This window comes from Diabrotica undecimpunctata, chromosome 7, assembly GCF_040954645.1.
Source record: "Diabrotica undecimpunctata isolate CICGRU chromosome 7, icDiaUnde3, whole genome shotgun sequence".
In the NCBI taxonomy this organism is placed as follows: Eukaryota; Metazoa; Arthropoda; class Insecta; order Coleoptera; family Chrysomelidae; genus Diabrotica; species Diabrotica undecimpunctata.
The window spans coordinates 103689304-103709166 of record NC_092809.1 but is presented as its reverse complement, the minus strand read 5'-3'; the positions used below and the strand labels follow the sequence as shown (position 1 = coordinate 103709166).

Below are 19863 nucleotides of genomic sequence, written 5' to 3'. Positions count from 1 at the left end.
ATCGAACTGATTTTACTTCACTAATAAAAGATTAGGAGTAGAAACAACCTGAACGAAAAACTGCCAAAGAATAAAATTGAACGGCTGAAACTTTTAGGATGATTAGTATAAGGTATTTTAGAGGTAAACTTGTGTTCTGCGTCGATATGAGTCATAGTTCTTTGAAAAATCCATTACCTCTACCTCTAAGGACTAACAATCCTAACTTTAAAAATTCAAATAGTTGTACTGAGAATTGTACTGAATACAATTAAAAATTTCTCAAAACAGTTGTCAAGATATTATAGGTGAAACAATATTTAGTGGATTTTTTGAGTAGTATTTAAAATCACAAATATTTCGCGATTTTAATATAGAAGACATGAAGAAAAATTGGTTTTAATTATAAAAACATAAATATCCGGTAAAAAAATACTCAATTCCAAAACTCAACAATATGAAAGAATTTCAGGAAGTACGAAACATTGACATGATAAATAGGAACCGATGCTACAGGAAATAAATATAATGCTAGCCTTCAAGTTATATTGATACAAATTGGAATAGGTATATGAGCTAATTGTTGCCAACCTTCATAGAGTGGGGGATACATCTTTCTATGTAAAATAGTAGGTATTCAAATCTCAAATTTTTATCTAATTGTTGTGTGATGTTTTGAACTTGTAAATTTTTAGAAGAGGAATTTATTCGAAATATATCTTGGGTAAGAGTACTACATATTTATATATTGACTTTTTATGTCAGCTTAGGAAATTATATATCAGGTAGGGAAAACGAAATCTATCTATAAGTACGGAAGATTGCTGATTTATGTATTAACAGAATCAATTTTTTGTACTATCAAAAATAACATTTTAAAATGTTCTTCCTTAATGTTTGTTTAAAGTTAGAAACATAAATTTAGAAAAGCAGCACTTATCAAATAAATATACATGCTTTATCTTTATACACGATCCGTCTTTCGAATTACAGTTATCCTAAAATCTTTTTGACTTGTGATTGTCTTTTTTGGCTGTTTTTGTAGTTTCCCTAGGATTTTGACTCTCAGTGACTATTTGTTGTGATTTCGGCGTTAAACGCAGTGAGTTTAACGTAAGATTTTGGCGTCAATTTATGTAATAACTAGATATTGCTGTATATATTAATTTTTAATTTTAACGTACATATTTACAGCATATAATACTAAAAAAGAAAAAACTGACATAATTAATTATCTGGGTTCAAATATTAATGACAATTGAGGTATGAGTTAAGAAATAAAAATTTACATTGAAAAGGCCAAAAAGCAGTGCTCTTCCAAATGAAAAAAGTATTATGTGGATGGAATATCTGAAAATAAGACTCGTCAAGTGTTACATAATTTCGACATTATTGTATGGAATTAAAATTTGGGCGTTCACTAAATCACTACTCAATATACTTAAAGCTTTCAAATGTGGTTGGGTTAACAGAGTGACAAATGAGGAGGTATTACTACCGTAAAAATAGGAAAATGTCCATGTCATGCGACACCCAGAACATTATTGAGTCTTTCACCTTATTATGCAGTGCAAAATATGTGGAAAGTGGAAAGAGTGGTCCAGGTCGAATCAGAACATCATTGCTTCGTAACCTACGTGAGTGGTTTATTCAGTCTTCGTCATCCCTTCTTAGAGCTGCGGTAAATAAAACTATGATAACCAACACTCAGTAATGGACATGTCACGGAGAGAAGAAGAAGTATAGTTATTTCTGGCGTGACGGTGATCTCTTTCTTTTGTCGTTACTCTCCAACTAAGTATCGTGATTTTAGTCATAACAATTCGCCTTTGAACCTCTCTTTCGCAAGTTCTATCGTTAGTTATATCAGTAATCATAGAACCTTTTTTTTCGTCTTTTATGAAGGGGGTAGTCCAAATGTTCGAAACATTCCTCGGCCCTAGAAGGTGGGCAGAACCGCCTTCCAGCCTCGGTTATGCAGGATTCCTCCAGCATGGCCACGATAAATGATATCCGAGACCGCCCGCAGGGGTTGTTCGGACACCATCGCCGTCAATGCCAGAGACCTACCTCCTAAAAAAACACCTTCCTAAGCGGTGAATTACCAGCCGGACTACCCTGATTGGGACGCAACATCGGCATGTCATTCGTACGATCTCTCATTCACGTACAATTCTCACGCATTCTCAGTACGACTAAATTATTCTCTCCCTCTGTTCCTCCCTGTTCATGTTCAACCTCGCCCTTTCTCATTCGGCCTTACCTACTTGCTTGCTTCTAGGCACCCTGCCACCATTCGGGTCGCCTTTCTTCTTGTTCCTTTCCTTAATATGTTCTCCTTACATATCTCTGAATTGCTCTCCGCCGATCTGACGACCTAAGCATCTCCTCCACCAGTTTCGTGACTGATTGCACCCTACTTCCTAGCTCCCTCTTAAGCAGGTTCCTTTCATCTATCTATCTATTGCATACCAAAGAGTGTGTGAGACAGTGTCCGGTATTTTACAGTACAGGCATTTTTCATTTTCTGCCTATTCAAATCCGTAAAGGTGTGCAATGAAGCAACCATGTCCTGTGAGCATCTGCGTCAGGAACTTATCCAAACGCCGATGACGGCAATCCTTCCATCTTCTCAGATTAGGAATTAACAACTTCCTGCACTGCGCCCTTTTCATCTCGCCCCATTTCTCTTGCCACCCCATTATAGACCTCTCCCTTTCTTCTTCTTTTTATGTTCTGTTGCTATGTCTTCATTTCTTCTCTCATATATCCTTTCTCTTTCCTTCAATACCACGTGCATCGGAATACTTCTTCTTCTTCATGTGCCTTGTCCGTTCCGAACGTTGGCAATCAACATGGCTATTCTGACTTTGTTTACGGCAGATCTGAATAGTTCAGCAGATGATAATCCGAACCATTGCCGCAAGTTTTGGAGCCACGAGTGTCTTCTCCTCCCTGGACCCCTTCTGCATCGGAATACACACGGTGATAACCCCCAGCGCCTCGGCAGAGACTGTTCTGTATGCACAATAGTCTCTTCTTCTGTAAGCCTTTGTTAAATCATAGAACCTAACTAGCTGAAAGCATCTCATACTTATGTAAACAATTTGTTAATTGTACAATTCGAATGCTATCTATTATTATCATTTTTACCTTACTTTTATTAATTTTTACCTGCTACAGTGAGAAACGCGTGTCCATCTGTTCAACGTTTCATGAAAAAATCACCATATAAATTTAAAAAATCTTATGATTTTTGGGTTGAATTAAATTAATCTTACTCTGTCCTCTGTAAACTCATATAGAGTTTTAATACGTGTAACTGAGTAATTGACCTTTTATTATTAGTAACTGATATTCTCTAGACTTTTAGATCAGTTCTGTCAGTTTCAGTATTTGTTCCCGAGTATCATTTCCTTTTGAAAAACCTGCACATTCTCTTGATATTTTGTGATCTCAATAAACTTTTAATACCTATTGATAGTTTTTAGGAAATACAGCAATATTTTACAGACATGAGATATAAGTGACAATGTACGATAGTTCTAGTGTCTTATTTTATGTAATGGAATATAGATTGAAGTATACCAGTCACTTAGTCATTTTCCTAGAAGTACATATAGAGTGGATGATCTGTATTTTTTTGTCATCTAGGACATATGGAGATTAGGATTCCGATTTGAATACAATGAAGTAACTCCAAATATATACGATACCCATCTACTGGACTTGTATAAGCTGGTACAGGGTTCCAAAATCCTGGAATGGGTATCATAAATAAATTAAAGTAGTTTAACAAAGTAATTGCCTGCAATACGATTGGTTTATAACAGCCGGCTTACAGGAAAAAACCGTGGGCTCGTTCCCAGTAGTTCTGCCACGCTTTTAGTATTTTACCAATGACGGTTTGTAAATTTCATTGTTTATCTGTTATGGCTCACGTTTGAGATTTGAACTTAAAAGTCTTTGTAAGAAATTATTTTTTTTAAATTAATCTTTTGGGTCGTTGCTAAAATCATGTTCTTCGAATAAAACACATATTTGGCGATGGGCGATGTAATCTTTGCCATACTGATGTCTTATTTCTTTGCAAAGTGTTCTGTATTAGGTCTAATTAATAGATCATCATCATCATCATCATTCTGGCTTTACAACCCTTCGTGGGTCCTAGCCTCCTCAAAAATTTCTCACCAGTCGTTCCTATCCAACGACTTCCTTGCCAAGAGCACGTATTCCCATATTTCTCATGTCTTCTCATGAACCTTGTTCTGGGTCTTCCTTTTCTTCTCTGGCCAATGGCTCTTTAAGGAGCGTTTTTGCTGGGTCATTTTGTTCCATTCGCATTACATGCCCTATCCACCTCAGACGTCTTATCTTAATCTATCTAACGCCCTGGTATATTCTATAAAGTTCAAAGTTGTATCGTCTTCTCCACACTCCATTGTCATTTGCTGCTTCATATATTCGACCTTTCTTTAGAAACAGCCTAACATGTTTTCATTACTTTTTGTTAAAATCCAGGTCTCTGAACCATATGTTAGGACTGGGCGTATTATTGCTTTGTAGAGTTTTATTTTTATATTTTTCGATATAATTGTGGATTTAAGGAGGAGACTGAGTCCAAAATAGCATCTGTTGGCTGTGCTAATTCTGCGATAGTATTATTTTCATTTTTAAGGAGCGCTCCCAGGTATACAAATTCGTTCACTGCTTCGATGACGCCGTTTTCTATAACAACTGGTCGTAGGATTTGTGGTTGCATATTTATTTTCATTCGTTTCGTGTTTTTGGTGATTCTTTTAATGCTATATACGCCTCTCGTACAGCGTTTTTTGTTCTCCCAACAATATTGATATCATCAGCATGGACAATAATTTTCACTGATTTGTTATAATTTGAACCAATGGTTGTAATTTGAGCCCGATTGAACAGTATACAGGAGAGAGCCCTGGCGCAGCCCGTTATTTGTTTTAAAAGGTTCAGGCAGTTCTCCGTTAATTCGTACTTTACATTAAAAATTTTCAAGAGTTAGTTTTGTTAAATTTACCAACGGATTTGGTATTCCTAGCTCTTTGATTGCATTGGACATTTCTCTTCTATTCACAGTGTCGTAGGCTGCTTTATAGTCTATAAATATGTGATGAGTATCAATGCCATATTATAGTGTTTTTTCTAAAATTTGTTTCAGAGTTACAATCTGATGAATTATCGATTTACCACCTCTAAAACCAGCGTGGTATTTTCCTACTAACCATTCTGAATATGGTGCCATATGGTGACATAGTACTGCAGAAAATATTGTGTACGCTGTATTGAAGCGTAATTCCTCGGTGGTTAGAGCATTCAACGATATCTTCTTTTTTGTGTATAGTCCAACGTATTCCAATATTTCATTCATTGGGGAGGGATTTCTGTGCCCATTTTTCTTTTATAAGCTGCTGTAATGCATTATGCCATCGTGGTATCGTCGTATTATCTGGTTATTAGATCTTTCACAGTTTTAGCGATAGATTCGTATACCAAGGACTTCATGTAGCCTCAGTAAAAATAGACGAAAAAAGTTCGGTGACCTTGAAGGTGAGAAAATTGGAGTTAACTTCAACCAATTCATTTTTCTCTAAAACGTGTGTCTAAGAAATTTCTAGCCTCTGGATCAAAAATACACAGATGCTCCAACGTCCTGAAATAACATGTCTGGTCTAGTATTAAAAAGGTCAGTGCCAAGATATTCATATAATACTTCTTCCAGTAAGTAGAAACCAAAAGTCGGTTGTGATCACAACACACCCATGTATTTTTGCATTAATGGGATTATATATTTTTGATCTGTCTCTGTATATTTGGGTATTTTAATTTTATTGAAACAAGATAAATTTAATTATTTAAACTTAAAATAGTCTCGGTATGCTAGCAAATAAATGAGAATTTAAACGATTTTAAACGCCAGTATATTTAAAGTTATTAAACTTTAGATTGTATTATCATATTTATTGACTTTTCACAATGAGTCAGTTTTGTGTTAAAGTTTCGTTGTGTTAGGTTAAACTGAGATTATAACATAGTTTTCAATGGCCAAATAATAGAGCTTGGTAAGTAAATATTATAGTAATAGGTATTTTTTTAAAATTAGTATAAACATTAATGAGTACCAATTGTACCCTTGCTACAGTCAACACGTTAGAATGCCATAAATGTTGTATTTCATATTTCGGTTTGCGGTTTAAATCCTATTGTTTTTTTATAATCTTGGTACCGAAAAATTTACACTTCATTTATGGCAACTGAGCGTTGAATAATTCGCCGTACATGCAAAATCAAAGTCTAATACCGGTTCAGTAAACCTGCAATTACGCAATTTTGCATTAAAAGAATTTTGTCATTAATATTATTTGTAAAAAATTTAAAAATAACGATGTCTTAGTGTTAAATAAAGATTTATTAGTTTTTTAAAACAAAGACTAAATTGTGAAACGAACTTACTGTTTTGGTATCTGAAGTTAAATATTGTTTGGTACAATAATAACATTTTCAGTAAGTATTTTGTTCATATATTTTATTAAAGGATAAATTTTTTCTAACTCTCTTTTATATAGTCCTAAGTCTGTTTGGAAAAACATCTCTCGTTGCTGATTGTTTTTTCTCTATTTTACTTTAAGGAGTTTTTTTATGGACATTTAAAAATTTCTAAATGCATAATTTTGGTTTTTTTTGCGCTCTTAAACTCTTTCTCTATCATCTATAGGTCTGTAGTTTTTGATATCCTCTTTGCTACCTTTCTTATTAATGAGAATTATGTTTGCTGTATTCCATTGGTCTGGTATGCATTTGGATCTTGAGCAGTTCATAAATATGCCTACTAAGATTTTCCAGGTTTTATTGCTAGCGTATTTAAGCAGTTCCACTGTTATACCATCTATTTCAGCTGCTTTACCGCTTTTCATTTTTGCAATAATTATCGATTCTACTTCTTCCGGAAGGATTTCTGGTACATATTCTTGGTTACTGATTACTTCTTCAAGTGTGTAAGGGGCTTTGTATAGTTATCTGTAGAATTTAGTCACGAGTTGTATTATTTCATTTCTGTCTGTAATCCTGGTGTTCTCGTTTGTTAGGGCAACGATTTGCTTCTTCCTAATGATTAATGCTTTTCTTATTTTCTTATAGTTTTTCCTGTTTTCGACTGCATTTTCTACCAGTCTTTTATTGTATTTTCTTATGTCTTCCTTAATACTTTTCTTATTGTCTTACAAAGTATTGTATTATCTGTATGTTGCTACTTATGTTGTTGTTTCATTTCCCTTCTTTGTTTTAGCATTATTTTAGTTTTATCAGACAGTTTGCTATGTTTATTTTGTTGTTGCGGGCCTCCGATTTCTTTTGCACTATCAAGGATGATTTCCATTAATTGAGAGCTGTCGATTTGATCATGTAATCTTTCATCAATTGTCCTTTGGTAGTGATCTAAGTTTTCTTTTAGATTGTTAATATTTATACCGGTGACTCTTAGTTTTGTGGTTAATTTTATTCTTTCTAGTTTCAGATCTAGAAGGATTTTTGCTCTTATTAGTCTATGGTCGCTGCCTGTTTGAAATTTATTTATTACACTGACCTCTTTTATTTTAACAATCTTGTTGGTTAGAATGAAGTCAATTTCGTTCTTAGTGATTCCATTTGGTGCTACCCAAGTCCATTTTCTCTTCGATTCTTTCTTAAAGAATGTATTTGCAATTGGCATGTTTTGGTGGTGTACAAACTAAACCAGTCTTTCTCCCCTCTCATTTCTATCACCGACTCCATACTTTTCCACGACTTGTTCCTTGTCGTATCTCTTTCCCACTTTGGCATTAAAGTCACCAATTAAATACTTAAAATGACTTTTATTGTTATTTAATGCTTCATTTATGTTACTGTAGTTCTTCTATTTCTTCGTCAGTGTGAGTAATCGTTAGGGCGTATATTTTTATAATTTGTATATTGTATCTTTTTCATAGTTGTAAGGTTAAGCTAGCTACTCTATCTGAGTTACTAGTTATTTTTATTATTCTTTAATTCCGTTCTTGTTGAATACCGCCTGTTCTGCCTGTTGATGTGCCTCGGTAGTAGAATATGTTTACTGACGCTAATTCCAATAGCTCTTCATATATATATATATATATATATATATATATATATATATATATATATATATATATATATATATATATATATATATATATATATATATATATATATATATATATGTTATATCAATGGTATTCCGGGTTTGACTCCGCGTTAAATGTTGTTGGTTTTGATAAAAACCATTTTGACGACGTTTCGGCAAGATCTCACTTGCCATTTTCAAGTCTCTCTGGATGGTCTGCTTCTTGTCGATGTTCGAGTGGAAGTGGAAGAAAAAAAAAAAAAAAAAAAAAAACTTCCACTCGAACATCGACAAGAAGCAGACCATCCAGAGAGACTTGAAAATGGCAAGTGAGATCTTGCCGAAACGTCGTCAAAATGGTTTTTATCAAAACCAACAACATTTAACGCGGAGTCAAACCCGGAATACCATTGATATAACATACAGCTCCCGCGGAAATATCAAAACTAACATATATATATATATATATATATATATATATATATATATATATATATATATATATCGACACCTCCTACGTAGAATATCGCAAGTGCATTCGGTAAAGGTTCGCTCATTTGTTTATTGAAGATTGTTCAGTGAAGGAACAACCAATATATATGAAAATTTGCATATTAATTAAGAAATAGGTGGGTAATAATCCTGTGTAGTACTTAAATTAACATTATTTCTTGTTTTCGAGAAAAATCACTTACGATATTTTACGTTGACCAACATAAAAAGTAAATTATAGTATGTAACACTTACTGTGAATTACGTTGGATACTATACAAAACTATTTGTCGTATGTCATATATACTATATTCTTCTTTGTAAAAAATGGTGAATAATTGTTGTAAGTAGTAGATAATACATTCTACTCCGTTAAAATTTTTAATAATAATGTCGTAAGTTTATTAACCTCATTGTAATAAAAATATTCAGGGGTATTTTTAGGAAAGTAGGCAATGAAAAAGCATGAAATATTATTGATAGAATCACACTACCATATTTTATTGATAGAATTATCGTTATTTGTCATATAAATTTAAAAAGTTGTACCTTATTGTAATTATTTTAAGGTACCGTAGTCTAAATAAATCATGCTTTTAATAACCCTTATTCTAAGATCCTTCAACATAACGTAAATTTTAATAAAACATAAAAACCTTCTAGTAACAAAAAAATAAAAATACAATATAACTCACTATCACCCTCACTCTGAGTGTACCCAACTTCTAAAAAGCAATGACGAATAGATACACTAAAGTGGATGCAGCGTAAAAATATATGGCTATGCGATTGAGGTTTTGGTTCACACAATTATCCTACCGAAATCTAAATTCATGTTTGTCTAGCTTCTTATGTTTTAAAATTAATTTCATCCAATAGATAGAAACATCATTAGCGCCATTTTTGCCCTGCCCTTCCTGCCACATGAAGCAAGTACATTCTTTATTCACGACATTGAAAACAGTGAAGTTGAATATTGATAGTTTACGTTTATACTAGAGATAATTACCGTGTGGATCATTAAGTATTTTCTTAAAATCGAATGTAGCTGTTAATATTTTTCCCTCGAGGTTTTAGCTTAGTTTCTATCAAAGCATTGTCTTTCACGCGTGAGATTTTTACTATGCAGATGTGATTCATAAATCTGTGTTTCAAACAATGTTGGTTTAGATTTGTTTTTAATGTCAAATAAATCACTTATTTGATAAATCAAATAAGAGTTGAAAATTAAAATCGCTATCCAAATAAAGATTATCACTTCTACTTCGTGTATAATGAGATTTTATGGGTTGAATGGACTTGATGTGATCAAAAACATATTTGACAACGTCTTCGGTTATGGCCTTACGATGATCGTGATGGCATCTCAATCTATTTATATGAAACCGCTAGTAACGTCTTGTTTTTCCAAAGCAGTGTAGACAAACTGTTCACTTATAGAGAAAGTATTTAAAAACGTCTATATACAAACAGATATAAATTCGTCCTTATCACCTCTCTTCACTTTCAGTTTATAAATGAGACTAAAATTGCGCCTTGATACTGTATCAGTAAAAACCCTTTGTTTTTTTTTGTTTTAGTACTAAGAAAGGTACAAAATCCCATTGCTTTTCCCTCTTACTTAAATTCCAAAATTAATTGAAAATGGAAATCCTTTCATCGGTACTAATTTTTGAAGAACATTTTTGTCTACAATTTTCTGGACACATCGGTTTTATCGAGTTCGCAAACTGTTTGTACCATCACGATTTTTATATGATTTACCTGTATGTTTTAGTCTCTTTCTTGTATTATTAATTCAAGATAAAACATGTCGACGTCTGATGTTACCTATATCCTTTCGAGAAACCTTTTTTCGTTTTCTAGAACATTTCGGAGTTGATTCGGAAAATAAAGAAATGAGGGTGTTAGCTTGGGATGTTGAAAGTAGGTCAGTAGTGGATGAAATGGCTGACTGCGGTTTTTGTATAGCATTTTCATACCAAGGACAAAAGTAGTTATCACAATCCTAGTCTGAATGGTTTTCAGCATACTTTGGGGATGGAATGTGTGTGTTATCTTTCTCTGACTGGTTCTCTGTTGATTCTAAAAATAATTCAATGTTAAGTTACCATTGTGAACCTATAATTATTATTTTTATTATTTTTTATTTATAAATAATTACCAGAAAATGGGGAAGGGGGAACGTTATTAAAATCTTCATCAACTGGATCTGACAAAAAATCCATAATTTGTTCTATTGCACTCTTGTCTACATCCGATGGCAGAGGTGAATCTGGAAAAAGAAAATATAAAAATTAATGGGAAAATCCCAGTAGTTAGCTGTATACCATCGTTTAAAAAACTTATACAAAAGTAAAACACTTCACATTTGTATTTAGGTATAAAACATATAATTAAAACTTTTTTAAAAAGTTTCGTCAAAATTTATGCAGGAGCATAACGTGACGTTTTCGATCTAGATCAGATCATCCTCAGTGCCTTCTTTTGTAATTGAAGCTAACACTAAAATTGTAGCTGTGAAATCAATATATATGGTTTTACATTGTTCCAAATATAATTTGGAAATTGCACAATTTATAACCTTTTAAAACAATCACCATTTATTTCAATACTATATATAAAAATCAACATAAAAATTGTATACACTGAATATCTATTCCTCAGAGCAAAAGAAAACTTAATTCTGTTTACCTTGTAAAACCAATTTATTTAATTTACTGCAAAATTGTTCTCATTAACATTCTTAAAAATACAAACAAATTTTATTATATGCAAATTCTGACTTATGTATTCAATTCTTTTTTATCAATTGCTTTATGATATAAGTTTAAATAAAATATATGGTGTACCTACAACGTTTATTTCACAACCAATTTGACTCACTTTTTTTATCTTGTTTCTGATCGATTCTCTCCAAATAAAAAAAACACCTCCGACTCGTTTCACAATAATAATAATAATGGGACTCTTTCCGCAAATTGCGTCTCCTGCCTCTAATGGTTATCTTGTACAAACTTTATATAACTTTTTTCCTTTTCTTACAGATTTAGGGGTCTCTTCAGACACAAGGAGTTTGAGATTCGAGACCTGGGTCTTGATTCGTCTACAACTATTCTGCTCACCAACTTAAACTCACACACAAAAACTTATACTTCTTTTTCACACACTGTTCTTAAACTGGACTTCTTGTTCTGGCTGTTAAAAACACAATAATGATTCCACACACTGTTCTTAAAGTGGACTTCTCGTTCTTGATCTTAAAAACAAAATTATTCAAATCTCCTGGTTCAATTTTCAAGTTGACTGTCCTATTCTTCTCCCCTAATACTTTCTAGTCAATCAACATTCATTAGTACAAATTCATCCCACTACCAAACTTCAAATTTTCCTAATTTTAAATTTCCAGAAATCAAGTTTACTGTAATTGGTTTTTCCCCCAATTAACAGGATACGATATCGACTAAACTTTCTTTTGTTTTGCTACAGGCAAATGCCCCTTTGTAAAAGATAACATCTATTCATAGCATTACCTTCGAAGAAAATAATATACAACCCATTATACAGTGTGTAAAAGCCAAATGGAATAAATTCATTATTTAGGTTACTGTACATATTTATAAAAAATCCCGAAACACGTCAAATTTAAATTATAACTTGGCATTCTTTAACGTGAAAATGCAACCCCTACTTTCAACCCCCTTAGAATGACAGGTACAACCCCCAATTTTTAAAATAGGAAGTATAGGCTTGTGATATATCGTTTGAAAGGTCTTTTCATTCTCCATTCAAAAATGTTGTCGCTTTCAAGTTTATTAAGATTAATTAAGATAAAATAAATTAAAATCTTGTGGTTACCGAAATTCGCTACAATACAATCAAAAACTAAAATGTAATGCAAAACGTAATAAAATGTAGAACACAAAAAAGAACTATAAATGTTAATGAAGTAGATGTTCAAAATTTTCACCGTGAACGTCTTGGCAACATCCTAATCTCAAATAAAACTGTCTTCTATATATTATATATAGATAAATACTGTATACTAAAATCTTAGTAATAATAGAAATACTTCTATAATAAAAACATTATTTAACATAACAGGCGTGATCGACCTAATCGCAAGCGTTATTCGTTCTTTTAAGTCATTAAAATCAGAAGGTTTAGTTTTGTACACATGGCTCTTCACATATCCCCATAAAAAGAAATCTAATAATGTAAGATCAGGAGATCGCGCTGGCCATTCAATCGATTCTCGCCTCCCTATCCACCGAATGGGAAATATTGTATCGAGGTACTGCAAGACATTAAGTTGGTAATGTGGTGGTGCTCCATCCTGCTGAAATCATATCGTATTCGCTGGAACTTGAGGGTTTCCTGGATCAGGATATAAATTTGCCAACGTTGGAATGACATCATTTTGAAGTAGTGCCAAATAATTGTTGCCATTCAAGTTGCCCTCAATGAAAAAGGGACCAATGATATTGTTTCCTTAAATCCCTGCCCAAACATTAACCTTTTGAGGGTATTGAGTGTGTTCTTCTCTCATCTAGTGAGGATTTTCCGTAGCCCAGTAGCGGCAATTTTGCCGATTAGCATGACCGTTAAGTGAAAAAGTACACTCATCAGAAAACATAACGTCTTCTAATTGGATAATATTGTTATCCAACATGTCCATCATTTGCTCACAAAAAAAAGTTCTCCTATCAAAATCTTTTTCCATGAGCTCCTGCGTAGGTATCATCTTATAGGGATGCAATTTATTTTCTTTTAATATGTTTACTATCGATGTATGGCTAGCATTGAATGTAGTGGATGCCTGTCTACTTGATGTATGTGGATTTTCCTGAAACTCAAGCAACACATCTAATTTGAGTTCATCACTCAGTGCATTGGCAGCTGCTTTTTTTATCTGCCTTACATGACCAAACTCGCGAAACTGCTTCTCTATTTTACTTATTGTTTCTTGGGATATAGGCGGTAAATTAGGAAATTTCTCATGAAATAGGCGAGTTACTTCCTGTTGTGTTCGGGTATTATCTCCGTAACCAATCATTTGTAAAACTGTTATTTTATGCATTTCCGTTAATCTAACCATTTTTCAGAATTGAATTGAACGAACTTTTTACTTAAATTAAAATACTGACAACTTAAATAAAACAATTTACTAATGCGTGTTAAAATAACGTTGCCACGGAAATTCGTTAAAGTTTTTTAACGGTTACCATCTAAAAACCACATTGCTATGGTTTTTATTCACTTTCTCATTATCAAGACCTAAACGGGAAATAAGTTTTGAGTATATTTTAGCGAATTTCGGTAACCACATGATTTTAATTTATTTGATCTTAATTAATCTTAATAATTTTGAAAGTGACAACATTTTTGAATGGAGAATGAAAAGACCTTTCAAACGATATATCATAAGCCTATACTTCCTATTTTAAAAATTGGGAGCTGTACCTGTCATTCTAAGGGGGTTGAAGGTAGGGGTTGCATTTTTACGTTAAAGAATGTCAAGTTATAATTTAAATTTGACGTGTTTCGGGATTTTTTATAAGTATGTAGAGTAACCTAAATAATGAATTTATTCCATTTGGCTTTTACACACTGTATATCTAACATTAATTTTGAATTCTCATCTGCTACAAAACCATGCATAATTATTTGTAAAATTTTAAACAATACTTTCCTACTTTCTAAATAATTCCGAATTGTTTTTCTATACAAATGTTCTTAGAAACTATTCACTGTTTTAAATCCACTGTTCTCCGAAAACACTTATTATTATACAAATAAAACATTATATTTATAAATCTTGAATATTTATCATCTCATGGTATTTTTAAAATATCTTATAAAGTGGAACTAGCAAAAAAATATTAACCTACCTACCAAATAAAATTAGTTTGGTTAATAAACTTATGCTGCTAAACATATTTAAAAAATACTATTTTAAAAAAATTAGCTTATCTAATAAATGTTTCTCTTAATTTTTTTAACATAATTTTGAAAAACTTTTTTAAACAAAAACTATGGAATTTATAAATAAGTTAGAATACCGACCAATTACAAAAAATAAGCCTCAATGTCATGAATGCCAACTTACAATTTTCATTTTTGACAATTATATTGCCAAAAACTAAGATTTTGTTAAATTTATTTATTATAAATAAACTATAGAGAAATAGTATAATTATAAATTTTGCTTTAGATATTAAATTTCTGATCTTTTATTTAAATTAGGAGTGATAATAACTTCGAAAAGTCTTGGAGATGTGGCTATACAGAAGAATCCTAAGGATATCATGAACGGACAAGATAACCAACGAGACTGTACTACGAAGAATGGGGAAAGAAAGAGAAGTGATGTATAGGATTAAACGGAGAAAGTTAGAATATCTCGAACACATAATGAGAAACGGCACTAAATACACATTACTGTAAATAATCCTTCAAGGCAAAGTATTCAGAAAGCGAGGAATTGGGAGAAGAGAATATCATGGTTAAAAAACCTGAGGAAATGGTTCTCCACAACTAATCTATTTAAAGCATCATTTAATAAAATAATTATAGCCAGAATGATCGCCAATATTCAAAACGAATAGGCACCAAAAGAAGAAGAAAATCTTAATAATAATGATAGGGAGTGTAATGCTCCTTTTCTGCAGCTATCCTTGCTGCGATCTCTTTTTCTATATGTATCCAATCTGTGATTATCGCCCTATGATATTTAAACTCTTTTACTACTTCGAAGTTGTGTTCACTTCGAAAGTGATCACTCTTGGTGTCTACTCCTCTTATACTACGCGAATTAATAATGCTGCTAGAGTGTCTTGCATCAATGAGGACATGATCTATTTGGTTACGTGTTCTTCTATCGTTTGAAACACTCGTTACCTTGTAAATGTCCTTTCTTTCAAATTGTGTGGATTTAACAATCATGTTATTAGATATTGCGAATTTTGTTAGTGTATGTATGTGTATGTGTCCATTATATTCTGTTGTGTCGTGTAGGCTATGTTTACCAATTACTTCTCTTAAATAGTCTGCCTTGCCTAGTTCATTGTTCTGAAGCTATTTTCTTGTGGCATTTTAAAGTAATTACTATTTAAATGGGAATAAGCCACAATTTACTAATGTTTGTATTTTGAGAACGATTTCCGAAGTGGAAATTGAAACGTCAATTTAACCTTTAATTGTGATTTATTCCCATTTAAATAGTAATTGCCTAGTTTAGCATTACAAGCCCCCATTATTATTTTAACTTAATATAATAATAAATATCCTTATTCCATTACGTGTGTCGTTTATATTGAATATCCATCTTGTTCCGAGGCAATAGTTTCTGTTTCGTGGCTCCAAATGTTTACATGTACGGAACGCCGGCCCATGGCCCAACCTCCCGTTCAGACGACCATTTCACCGGCTCTCATCAGTTCCCGACCCAACGTTTTACCCGAATTGGATACCGGATCTCCAATTGGGTTATCCGGTATAGTATAACAAGAGAAAGCAGCATGAAGGTGAGAGTCGGATTTGAGTGGAAGAGGCCAAGTGGAGTAAACAGGAACCAACTTCATGTTTTCGCATTTTACTCTTTTATCTAATTAAAATTACATTTTATAATTGATTCTCTAAAAGTACCTATAATTGCTATCTGCCTACAAGTTATCGTGACCAACAGCTTTCCTGTTCTTTGCCAACTGTATAGCATACAGTTCTTTTACATTTGGTATTTCCGCTCCTTCACATAATGTCTGTTGTTCTTCTAGTCTGATGTCATTAAATAATTCATTTATGTACGTATAGCAAGTTGTCCAAATTTCTTACTTATTTATCATCATTTTTTTTGTCGAAATTATTTATTTATATTATTTCTTCACTTTTTTTGTACATATTTAATAAGTTGTGTTTGTATGCTAACTCTTTCATTTCAATGCATTTATCCTTCATCCACTTTTTTTGCGATCTTTATCTTTTGTCTTACTAATTTCTATTTGTTCTTATAATAACCCTCCCTCTTGTTTCTCTGTTGTATTTTGTTTTCTCTGTCATATTAATTTTTGGCCTTTTGGGACATTTTGGAATTTTTTTGAGCTTGACGTTGTTATCAGTTATTAGAGCATTGTGGTCTGAACGGATATCTGCACTAGGATATTATGTCTTTATTCTGTTGACACTATTGTAGGATTACAGCTAACCTAGGTGTTTATTTGTTTAATACTCAATTTAGATGGTAATATTAGCAAATTAAAATACAATAATCATAATAATGTTTTTTTAAATAATATATATTATCAATTATCACTAATTGATTATTGATATAAAATTTTGATTAACTTAAGCTATTTATAATTCTCATAATAACTACCACAAGAAGTATCAGAGATTTATTTATTGACAAACTATGTATTGATATAACACTTATAGTTGTCCATTTTTCAATATTACAATAACTATCTCCTACTTTTAAATTAAATTTTATACATCTATTTAATTTTAGTAACACAATGTCTTTAAAATCAAGAAGTTACGAGGCCATTCCAGCTAGTGATGAACCATACGATGCCACAAATTTTTCAAATCAAAAGTTTATGCCAAATAAAGGTAATGTATTATATTTATTAAGTAAATAAATAATATTAATGTTCAAATATCTCGCTGAGCATCTGCAAAGTCTGCAAAAGTATCTGCAACATACTCAGTGCATAATTTAGTTGCCAAATTTAAATTTAACTTATAAGAAATCTACTATTTAAAAATAAATGTTTTTCTTTTTTTATGGTGCCATCTGCCACCGGAAGTTAGCCATTATTACAGCCTTATCTATGGTGCTACCGCTCTGAATAGCTTAAAGGAGGTGCAGCCAAACCATTCACGGATGTTCTTCAACTATGAGATTCTTCGTCTTCTTCGTCATCTTGTCGCCAAGGTAACCAATCACGACAAAGATTGTTACTTTGGCCGGCCAACCACAGCGCTCGTTATTAACTGCGCCGTCATTGGCCTCTCGGCGGAAGTGTGCTGAAAATTCTCAAATACGATGTGTATAAAAGAGCAGCACATCTTCCGAACGGGATCCAATCGTCATACACTACTAGCCCCATAAGACCTTGTTGGTTCGGTGTGCTACCAAGCTACCTTTGAGTTTTATTAATTAACCAATATCCTGCTATCGTCGAATACGTCAAAGATTGAAGAATAGTTATCCAATAATGGTTATCCAATTTAGAAGTTAAATTATCAAGTGTACGAGAACCGGCGTGTCGACTACAAAACGCTTCCTGACAGTAGAACACGACTTTCTGAGATGGAAAAGGCATTGGTCTTAGAACTATTTCAAATCGTGTCGAACTGACCACAGCGTTATTTGGGCCTGTCAGCGAATAAAAGTCTCGACGGGGACTTGTAATTGCTTTTCCGATCAGGTTGAGCTGCAATAACACTTCGTCTCCAAGACATTATGTAAATAGTAACTATAAGAATTACTGTTAACAAAAAGGTAGCTATACGAAGCGACTGGCAGCAGGGAGAGTCGACATTGCCGGCATTCTTGTACCTCTCTCGAGGAGAGGGAACGCGGCTACACGAAGCGAGAAGGCCGACATCTTTGTGGAACTTGAGATATACACCACGCATCAGAATTCTAACACATATTAAGTCAGCGTAAGAATATTTTGTCTGTAAGAAAGCTTGAACTGTTAGAGAATTCTGATTGCCGGTGTCCCCTCACCTACTACAAAGGCTCGGCGGAACTTCTTGCCCGTAGAGGCCGGTATCTCAATTTACCTTCTTATAACGAAGATGGACTCTCGAAACTTGAGATCCTCTTCGAGAACGGCGGTCGTAGATCGTCCAGAAACCCCTGAAAACCAGGAGGACGCTACGGCCGTACGACATGGCGCCCAACAAATAGAAGATACCCACACCCCAGACCTGGCTACAGTATTATCCACGTTGATACAAGCAGTCACAGCTTTAACACTGGTATAACCCAAACTTGAAGCTCAGGAGAAAAAGATGGAGATTCCACAACCAAAATGGACCCCTCCACCACCTCAATACTCCGGCGATGACACCGAAAATCCACAACAATTCGTAGATGACATAATAGACCACATGAGCAAAATGAACATCGAAACCAAACACTGGATAGCCTGAAATCAGAAAACATCTCCGCAACAACATGCCGAGAACTGAAGAAGACCTGAGGCGAATCTGTGAAGAATTGGAAGCAGATGAGAACATTTCACGACGTGCAAATCGACAACCTGACCCGCCAAAAGCTGCAAAACAACCGAACCAGAATCAAGCCAGGGGGCAATATTCACAAAGACAACCAAGAACTTCTGAGACTATAGATGATTGGAGAAATAGAAATCCAACTCAGAAACCAACGCCGAAACTCCGACAACAATCTAACAACCAGGAAAAGAAAACCAACTTCCTGATCACCTCTCACGAAATCCAGCAGAAGATGACCAAACCACAGAAGAAGACATAGACAGTCAAATTGACCGAATCTCTTGGCCAACATAGTCTCCGCCCGAAGCCGAACCAGAGGACTTCCCATTACTCTGCCTTTTAGACGACGAAGAAGAAGGGGCAGAACACCCCATCCTCGACGATTTGAGAGAAATGCCTTTGCTATAGTACTGGCCAACAATCTCAAAAGATGTGACGAAATATGTCAGGTGATGCCTGATATGTGCCACGACGAAGGCTGCAGCCAGACAGTCAAAAGCACCCATTATTCCCAGAGAGCCCGTAAATCCTTGGGAAAGGATATTTTTCGACGTTCTTGGACTTTTTCGCTTTTCCGATCAGGTTGAGCTGCAATAACACTTCGTCTCCAAGACCTTATGTAAATAGTAACTATAAGAATTACTGTTAACAAAAAGGTAGCTATACGAAGCGACTGGCAGCAGGGAGAGTCGACATTGCCAGCATTCTTGTACCTCTCTCGAGGAGAGGGAACGCGGCTACACGAAGCGAGAAGGTCGACATCTTTGTGGAACTTGAGATATACACCACGCATCAGAATTCTAACACATATTAAGTCAGTGTAAGAATATTTTGTCTATAAGAAAGCTCGAACTGTTAGAGAATTCTGATTGCCGGTGTCCCCTCACATACCACAAAGGCTCGGCGGAACTTCTTGCCCGTAGAGGCCGGTATCTCAATTTAACTCCTTATAACGAAGATGGACTCTCGAAACTTGAGATCCTCTTCGAGAGCGGCGGTCG

The 19863-nt window shown here is 33.8% G+C and overlaps 1 protein-coding gene across 4 annotated transcripts in view; it reads left to right on the top strand.

Moving 5' to 3' along the window:
- The window catches only part of LOC140446903 (putative inorganic phosphate cotransporter), an 82949-nt gene that overhangs the window by 3581 nt on the left and 59505 nt on the right, over positions 1–19863 (top strand). Inside the window, exons 1-2 of one of the 4 annotated variants that reach the window (XM_072539488.1) lie at positions 5904–6068; positions 17121–17224. In XM_072539488.1, the coding sequence (XP_072395589.1) occupies positions 17128–17224 (97 nt within the window). In that variant the 5' untranslated portion in view covers positions 5904–6068; positions 17121–17127. Of the gene's footprint in view, positions 1–5903; positions 6069–6299; positions 6511–17120; positions 17225–19863 lie in introns of those variants that run through there. The other 3 variants (XM_072539491.1, XM_072539490.1, XM_072539489.1) reach the window with 3 other exon arrangements.